General features: G+C 37.9%; 1 protein-coding gene across 1 annotated transcript; it reads right to left on the bottom strand.

Annotated features, from left to right (window-relative positions):
* Positions 1-7,365: 7,365 nt before the first annotated feature.
* LOC120133717 lies at positions 7,366-7,899 on the bottom strand. Its single transcript, XM_039150243.1, has 2 exons — positions 7,523-7,899; positions 7,366-7,429 (listed from the first exon to the last, which is right to left on the bottom strand). The coding sequence occupies exons 1-2, from the start codon at positions 7,897-7,899 to the stop codon at positions 7,366-7,368; spliced, it is 441 nt and encodes a 146-aa protein (XP_039006174.1).
* Positions 7,900-10,090: the final 2,191 nt, after the last annotated feature.

Genomic DNA, 10,090 nt, shown 5'->3' with positions numbered 1-10,090 from the left:
CTATAAAAAGAATTACCAGCAGCGACTGAACCTACCAGAGATAGGAATTACCAGTCGGTATAGAACCTATACAAGGAATTATAGAATTATCAGGTGGTGCAGAACCTATACATGGAATTACCAGCAGCGACTGAACCTGCCAGAGTCTTCATACAGATCCCAAAGTACCCCTAATAAAACATTTTCAGTTAGTAAATAGAGATATAAGAAATCAAAGCAGAGATCAAAACAGAAATGAGAGAAAACATCCATGTGATCAGGGAACACACTAGAGGTTCTAGATATTATTCGGAGATACTGGATAATCTTATAGGGAAAAGAAACACGGATCTTCAGTATACCGATAGAATGTCATAAATTAAAATCACTATTGGAAGAGTTCATTAACTAACGGGATCATCAGTTATTCAGAATATGACTTATCAGGCTCATATGGTATTGGGACATTTTTCGGAGGCACTAAATAATCAGAAAGGTATTCATAATCCTTTGCATCTAAGTTACTTGTGTTTTCATATATGAACAGAGTGATTCCATTATTCAGGAAAATCAAAAGCATTTTGGACATTAGATTCTTGGAGGATTCAAGTGATTTGAGCTGATAAGGGAAAACGAAGATTTAGGGCATTTACGATTTGTGTCGACATATCAGAATATCAAGTCAACTCGAACTGTACAAGTCCCATTAATGATACCTGTCAACCGGTCAAATCGTTGCACTTCCAGAGTATTCACTTTTTAATACAAACAATTCTTGTCAAATTGATCATCTTCAGAATCATCACGGAAAGGATCTTAGGGAGATGAACATGTATTCCAATGGTCTTTATTCTAATTCGAAATTACAACGTTGTTAGGAAATGTCGACATACTTGATTTGTAATTCAAAACCCTTATGGACGGTACAACATATAAGATCGTCAATGTTTCCAGACTTATCCAAGTTATTCACTTAATTCAAGGTCATCGAGATACTTAGGTCATTTAATAATCAAGTCTATCTTGGTAACTTCGAAGTTTCCAGAGTAATTCGGTCGTTTCTGAAATTCGGATACATACAGTTCTTTCAGTCAGTTCAACCAGTTCATATAATTTAGTCATTTCAGGGCTTAGAGATATTTTGGATTATTTTACTCTTCAGGGGTATTTTGGTCATTTTACAGTTCAAGGGTATTCATTTATTTTCTTCGATTCAAACATATGCACCATTCTAGTAATTTATTTATCAGGTGATTTTGTCCAAAAATCACAATTTCTAAATCTTTCGCCATCTTGGGGTTAGAAATCATTTATCTAGATTTTCTAAGCAAAACTAGCACTTTTTATGCACATCAGTAGTTTCATCGGATCAATATGTCTTTTCAGAGTTATTTTCCAACTTCTAGGTTTGATTACTTTACCACTTAATCACAGAACTAGTAATTTAATTTTAACGGTCCCCCAATTTCGTATACGAGTTATCTAAGCCATATTCAATTACCGAACTTTTACCATATTCGGATCGAGTTTAGAAATAATTTACTATACAGATGAGACCAAACATATTCATCTATGTATTTATAAATTCCAACATGTTCCAAAAAGCATGGATAAAGTAGCAATGTATTACCTCGATTTCTGTGACATACCGATCGACCATTTAAACTTCATTCGATCACCCTCAACTTGAATTCAACGTCCAATAATTCCTCAAATATACAATAATAGAAATTTCATCAAAACAAAACTTAATTACGAAAAACGGATCAAATCAGGTGGTTAATCAGTGAAAAATAGCTTACCAAGTTCGAATTTGGTGAAACGGACTCGGGATGTCGAAAAACATCAGAATAGATGTACCTAGAAAAAGGTCAACAGGTCAACTATCGGTTAACGACCAACTTCTGGTCAACGGTCAACGACTCACCCAGGCGGCTCGATTCGGCTCAGCTCAAATGGCTCAGTCCAGACTGGTTTAACTGGTTAGTATACTCCCAGGTTAGCAGACGACGCCGACGCGCAGGCAGAGGCGCGTGCAGAGGCTCTGATTGTCGTTTTGGCACAAAATTTTCCAGATTGCTAAATCGAGACCTCGGGATTCTCGTGCAAGTGTTATTTTTCAATGAAACATAATAGATTGCAGAATTTTAAAACGTACAAACTTCTTCAAGGATGGCTAATGAGTGACGATGATGGAGCAACAACGGCGCGATGATTTCGGTCGGGTTTTGAGCTCACGATGACGCTGAGTCCAATGGTGCAGGCGGTGAGGTGAACGGATGGGTTGATCGACCGAATCGACAGAAAACATGCGGAGGTCGGGTTAAAAATGATGAAGCTTTACATCGAGTTTTACGGCGAACGACACCGATTCATGACGAGTTAAAGGTTTTGTTCACCATTCGATGGTGAGTCTATTGGTGGTGTCGGAGTAACGAACGGTGGCCGGATGGTAGAGAATCGGAGCGACAAAAAGGGATCGACGGTTGGGAATTTAGGGTTTTTAAATTGGGGAAAATTAGATTGCTCAAGGGAGTTAAATTTTCAACAATAACATAAAAATGGGCAAATTCAGGACTAGGACCCTAAATTTCCTACACTTTCAAAAAACTATCCATAAGTTTCAGAAACTCATAATTTTACCCCTAATTTGAGGTGTTAAGACTTATTTTTTAAAGGCAAAGTCAATGATCAACTCTAGTCAAATCAACGTTCAAGTCAACTATCAAGTCAACGGTTAGACGGCTCGGTCCAGACCAGTTCAGCCGGTCAGCACACTCCCAGGCTGGCAGACGACGCCGACGCGCAAGGAGAGGCACGTGTGGCGGCTTCGGTGTCGTTTCGACACGAAATTTTTCAGATTGCTAGATCGAGACCTCAGGATTCTCGTTCAAGTGTTATTTTTCAACAAAACATAATAGATTTCAGAATTTTAAAATGTACAAACTTCTTCAAGGATTGCCGGCGAGTGACGATGACGGAGCAACAACGATGCAACGATTTCGGTCGGGTTTTGAGCGCACGGTGACGGTGAGTCCAATGGTGCATGCGGTGAGGTGAACGGATGGGTTGATTGACCCGAATCGATGAAAAACATGTGGTGGTCGGGTTAAAAATGACGAAGCTTCACATCGAGTTTTACGGCGAACGATGCCGATTCACGACGAGTTAAAGGTTAGGTTTTGTTCACCATTCGATGGTGAGTCTATTGGTGGTATTGGAGGACTAACAGTGGTCGGATGGTAGAGAATCTGAGTGACAAAAAAGGGTTGACGAGTTACGAATTTAGGGTTTTTGAATTGGGGAAAAATTAGATTGCTCAAGGGAGTTAAATTTTCACCATTAAAAAAAATGGGCAAATTCAGGACTAGGTCCCTGAATTTTATGCAATTTCTTAAATTATCCATAAGTTTCAAAACTCGTAATTTAACCAATAATTTGGGGTGTTAAAACTTTTTTGCCAAAGTCAAAGTTAACGGTCAACTCTAGTTAAAGTCAACGTTCAAGTCAATGGTCAGTCATAGTCAACGAGTTGACTCTATCTGAGTTGACTCAACTCGACTCGGTTCGGTCTGACTAGACCGGTTCCAGAAGGCTCCTAGACCGGCAGAAGAGCCCCATACACACTGCCTGTGTGTGGCGACGAAGTAGCTCATTTCGGACGATCGATTTACCCCGATTTAGTTAAACACTCCAATTACACGAATTTCAAGCCAAGATTTCAACAACTTTAATCAAAGTCGCCGAAATTCATTCGGAACTTACCCCGACGGTGATGAAGGCAGCAATGCGTGACCCACCAGTTGGGTTTTAAGCGCACGATAACAACGAGCCCAACAACGGTGGCGGTGAGGCAAGCCGGTGTCTAGATTAACCGGAATCAAGGAAAACCCGAGGCGATGAGGGGTGTTTCCGGTGAAGCTTCTTCGGCTTATTCACGACTATCGGTGGTCGTTTTCGATGAGAGGAAAACCCGAGCCATATTAATTGAATTGTGAACCTGTCATTAGACCTAAAAGTAGGAATGCTAGTCAAACCCGAACCCGACGGAGAAACCTGAAATCCGGCTAAGTTCGGGTCGAGTCGGGTTTGAATAACATCGGGTCGGGTATCGAGGTAAATTTAAGGGATTTTTTTGGGTTCGGTTTGGGCCAAGGTATCCTACCCAGCCCCGATTATATATATATATATATATAATATTTTATATTTTTTATATGAATTATATATATATATATATATATATAATATTTTATGAAAATGTTTTCCTTAGGATCGGGTTGGATTCTGGTTCGGGTTCTCAGGATCGGGTCGGGTTTAGAGACGGGGCAAAAAAATCCTCAACGGAGCGCCCCGATAAAAAATCCGACGGGGAACGGGGCGGGGACGGGAAACAAATCCCTCCCCGAACCCACCCCATTGTCATTCCTACCTAAAAGTCCCACAAACCTTGTCACCCTTATTGAGAACAATTTAAGATTTTAGTCTCAATGACTATTGCTTATCAAAAGTGCTTTTAGGGTCAAAGTATTTTTTGAGCTAAAACAAATACTAAATACATAAGTTATGAGGAAATAGTGTGTTTGAAAAACGCCAAAGCTGAAATTTATAATTTTTGTATTTGAAAAATGATTTTGAAGTCAAAATTATAGTTTTAACCATCGTTCATTAGTTTATAGTAGATTTATTTCATAATTTGTAAACTTATAAATATTTTTCATCAAGATATAATTATATGATTAATAAAATATTGGATAAACTACATGATTGACCATTCTCGTTTAAGTTTTGTATTTTTCTCATTAAATTAAAAAATATATAATATTTAAGTATTTTTATTTTTATTTAATTAAGATGTGGTCATTAAATTTAATTGTCATTACAGTTTTAATAAATTAATGACGTGACACATTGAATATATAAAATTAAAAAGAATAAACTATACAAATGATTACTAATGTTTGAATAATTTTTTTACCCCATTAAAGTTTCAAAATAGCATCAAATATATCTTTTGAACAATGATTTTATATCTAATTTATCCAAAGCTTTCTAATTTTCAATTTTTTCAAACATTCCACAACCTCCTGTATATTCACGAGAACCACCTTTCCTGCAACACCAACCCAAAACGACTTGTCGGTCGCACGATGAAACTGTTGCGTTGATCGATGACTACCGTTACCTTTAAAAAGCAGGAAGAAGTATGTTCTGTGAACCAAAGAAACATTGCAGGCTTTATTTCTTTTTTTCTTTCCTCTCAATATTTAGACCAAGTTTTATTTGCATGCAGATCCCAACTCAGAATCTTTTCTGGGCGGGACAAGATCATTTCGTAGAGGAATCAACGTTAATAATTTGCCTTCCACGGTTGATTGTGAAGAAGGAACCGGGTCGTCCCCAACAACACGATCTCGAGTTTGAGTGAGAAAATGAGTGAAAGGGCAGACGTTAATGATGATGAGATTGATATTAAAAGCAGGGTTTCAAATCACGGTCGCGATCGCGTTTTCGGTCATTTCGTTTTTATTCTGATTACGGTCGTTACGGGCGCTATTGCGGCCGTCGCGGGTAACTCGGACGGCGACGAAACCGCTAGATCGTAGACGAAATCATGATCACGGAACGTTTTTTAAAACCCTAATTAAAAGTGCTTGTTCTCGTGGCATAGTGATGAAGAAGACGGTGTCACTTCAAGGAAAAAGCTTAAACTTTCTATAAAGATCAATCTGATACTCTCGAAGAAAGCTTCAACGAAAACAACACTCTCAACTCAGTAAGTAATTTCAACAAAAAGTTTACGATATGGAATGTTGTAAAATAAATATTTTCTTATTAATCAAACGTAAAAATATTTGCAGAAACAAAAGATGGTGTTGTGAAAATGGGCTAATTAACTCAAGAAATAAACAAGCAGTAAAGCAAATAAAGAACACAAGATTTAACAAGGTTCGACAATGTGCATACGATCTCGAGAGCAATGAGCGGTTGTTCTCTTTATTATTCGCAAATAATCCAAAATTAAATTACAATTACATATATAAGATTAATTATAAAAATAACCCGTACCATAACTAACAGATGGCATTAGCTAAGCAGCTGGGATTGTGATCCCAAAAAAGTAGAAATGTTGTTCTAAACCAGAAGGGCAAGGTAAGAGATTCCCAATCTTGTCTTGGAAGTGCTTCCATTAAGACTTGTGCGTGAATATATTATTAGCATTCATAATAATTTTGAAAATGTTTGGTAATATATGATGTTTTAGTGATAATTTGTTATTTTTGAAATTTTAGTGGAAAAATGAAAATTTACTCAAACATTAACGACTATTTATGTAGTTTATCCTTTTTAGTTTTATATATTCACTAACACATCAACAATTTGTGATCTTAATTAATTTAACTCTAATTAACCACATTTTAATTTTTTTTTTGGATAAATTTCTCATATTATTATCCAAGAAGCAGTAGAAAATCTCACTGCTACAACCAATACAGTCAGCAAAAATCCAACATCAGCTTCCTAGAAGGTGTTAATCCTCCAAGCCAAACAAAAGTTCCTGTTAACTACACTACTCTTTATGACTATCCTAATGCCTTCACCTTAACAACCTCTTTAATAAAATTCACCACATTATCAATATCTCTGCTAATGTCCCTAAATTGCCTATGATTTCTCTCCTCCCATGTACAATATACGTATGCACGCCAAGCTACTCTAAGTATAAACAAAATGAAAGTTTTACATTTGAACCGAGATATTACCCAATTCAATTCCTCATCCCAACTCCCCATAATTATGTCAATATTACACAACCGAGCGATCACCTCCCATACGACCTTCGAGAATGGGCATTCAAAAAAGATATGGATGCGAGTCTCAGCCACAACTCCACACAATCTACACTTATCATCCACCTCAATTCTCATTCGAATAAGCCTATCAACAGTTGGCAATCTATCAAGGATAGCCATCCAAGCAATGAGTGATGCTTAGGAATGTGCATAGGAAACCATACAATCTTGTGCCATTCAACCTTCTCTTTCCCCCTGATCTCCTGCCACAGTCAGTGAGTGTTAACCTTATCCCAATCCATGATCCTTGAGAACAGAGGTTGTACTTCCTCCCTAATTTTCAAAAATTTTTGCATACTCTAGCTGAATGAGGATTTGCTTTCAATAGACCAGATATCAGCTCCTTTAAAAACATATGATCTCACCCAAGCAACCCAAAGTGAGCCCTCTGCAGTAAGTAACTCCTTAACCAGTAGCAAAACACAAGCTTTATTCCAGCATTTTAATGTTTTAGGCCTAGGCCCCCCTCAGATTTAGGGGTACAAATCCTCTCCCAACTCACTCAAGCTCCCTTAGCTAGAATATCTCCACCATTCTAGAAAAACCTAGCACAAAGTTGGTCCACCCTTCTAACCACAACAGCAGGCAGAATACGCTGCCTATGCCAGAAATTTGCAATGCTAAACAAGACTGCTTTCACCAGTTACAACATGCATGCATAACTCAGCCATCTATTGGACCAAAGTTCTAACTTTGCTTTGATTTTCTCCACTAGACTAGCACAATCTTTCTCTGTTAATTTCCTAGGGACAAGAGGTACCCCTAGATATCTTACAGGAATGCAGCCTATTTTAAAACCAGTAGCCTCATGCACCAAGGTCCTCTGATTATCATTCACACCAGCAATAAAGATTTCAGTCTTAGAAGCATTAAGCCTCATCCCAGACAACTCATAGAACCTTTCCAAGACACATTTCACCCCTACAATTGAATTCAAACTACCTTTGCAAAAAATAAGCAAATCATCTGCAAAGCATAAGTGAGTTAAATTCACTCTTCTGCACTTAGGGTGAAATTGGAAATTTTTTCCAGAAGCAGCAATATCTAACAGCTTGGAGAGGACATTCATAACAACTAAAAATAGGTAAAGGGATAGGGGGTCCCCTTGCCTGACTCCTCTTCTACCTCTGAAAAACCCCACTAGGCTACCATTTAACATAATGGAGAATCTAGAGTCCATAACACAAGTTATTATCCATCATCTAAACTGTTCAGGCAGTCCTAATCCTTTCAAAATAGCAAGCAGAAACTTCCAGCTTATAGAATCAAAAGCTTTATGTAGATAATCTTTTATGGAACATCTAGGGGAGATATAACCCCTACCATGCCCTCTAACAAGCTCTCGTGCCAAGAGAGTGTTACCTTCAATGTTTCTTCCCCTCATAAAGACTGACTGGTTAAGGGCTATCATCTTAGGAAGGTACTTTACCAGTCTACTCACCAAGATCTTAGTGACAGTCTTGTAAAATACAGAGCAACAAGATATAGGTCTGAAATCCATAGCTTTACAAGAGTTGGGTTGCTTAGGAACTAATACAATAGCAGTAGAGTTAAAGGCAAAAACATTGTAGAAGATTCAAAAAAATACCTCACAACATCTAAAAAATATGCTTCAACAATGTCCCAGGCAGATTGAAAAAAACCAGATGTGTATCCATCAGGGCCAGGAGCCTTATCCTTGCCTTGATTCCAAATGGCCTCTTTAACTTCATCATTAGTAACAACTTTAACCAAGCCAACATTAGCACCTTCAGGGAGGGAATATCCCAGCAAGTCCCTCAGGAATTTATCAGTACACCCCTGCACATTTTCATCTACTGTTCCAATCTGCCTTGTAAAATAGCTCTCTAATTCTTTAGCCATAGAATCAAATGTTTCTAATTTATTACCCCTCTCATCAATAAATACTCTTATTATATTTCTCTTCCTTTTAACTACAACTTAAGAGTGGAAGATCTTAGTACACTGATCTCCATTTAGCAGCCAATCAACTTTTGCTTTATGTTGATAAAACAACCTTTCTGCCTTTTCTAATTCAATAAGCTCTAGGTATAATTTCTTTTCATCTGCCACATCACCTGAATTCCCTCCAGTTAGAGTCACAACCTTATGTTTCTCTAATTGTTCTCTCTTTTCAGCAACCTTCTCAGAGATATTAGAATAACATCTTTTATTAAGAGCTTTCAACTCAGGCTTTAACCTCTTCATTTTGTAAAACAAAGCTTGCATAGGGTCCCCCTGCACAGCCTCATCCCAAGACTTCCCAACAACCTCCTTAAAATCAGGGTGCAAAGCCCAAAAATTAAAGTATTTAAAAGGCTTTGGCCTTGAAGTAAGGCTCTCATGGGAGTACTAAGTAACTGCCATGCAATGGTCAGAAACTCCAGGAGCTTGAAATTCCACATGAGAGTTCAAAAATGCCTCACACCATTGAACATTTACTAGCACTCTATTAGCTAGAGATCCCACTTCATTCTTATTTGACCAAGTGAAAACAGTCCCAAAGAAAGGGTGGTCCACTAACCCCAGATTTGTCATACAATTCTGCAAGTCCTCCATTTCTGATGTGAGGTGCCCATCATCATAACTTGAGTTTTCCACAGCTTCAACAGTAACATTAAAATCTCCCCCAACAATCCAAACAATACTGCCAACCAAAGTGCTTACATTAGAAAGCTGGTTCCATAGCTCCTTCCTTATAGCTCTATTGTTGTTTCTATGCACATCAGAAACAAAAACATTCCTACCACCCAAGCTACCCTGAATGGTAATAGACTGATCAGCCACTTTCAGTACATAAAATTGTAAACTCTTCTTCCACAGAATCTAGATCCTACCATTTTTCAGACAGCTATAGTTCCAGCAATAATTCTAATCTTTTACAAACTGTGCAACAATATCCTGAGCCCTATTCTCTCTTATTCTAGTTTCAAGCAAACAAATAATCTCAGCCTGCATCTTCTCTACACGAATTATAACACTTTTTTTGGGATGATTAAATCCCCTTACATTCCAAAATATCATAATCATGAGGTAGAAAGAAGAATTGTACCTCCACTTGCTCACCAGGCCTCTTTGTCTTATCAAGATGATCATTCTTCTTAGTTTTCATTTCCTACAGTATGTTGGCAACACCCTGAGAAGCAAGCCTAGGCTTCCTTCCCACTCCATCAGCCTCTTCCAATAAAGACCCCATAACTTCAAACTTATTAGAAGAACCAACAACATATCCCTTCCCTTTTTCACCTTTTTCCCCTACT

The sequence above is a fragment of the Hibiscus syriacus genome, unplaced genomic scaffold (assembly GCF_006381635.1).
Source record: "Hibiscus syriacus cultivar Baekdansim isolate YM2019G1 unplaced genomic scaffold, ASM638163v2 tig00001777_pilon, whole genome shotgun sequence".
NCBI lineage: Eukaryota > Viridiplantae > Streptophyta > Magnoliopsida > Malvales > Malvaceae > Hibiscus > Hibiscus syriacus.
The sequence above is the reverse complement of the archived record's forward strand: the minus strand, read 5'-3'. Positions and strand labels throughout refer to the sequence as shown.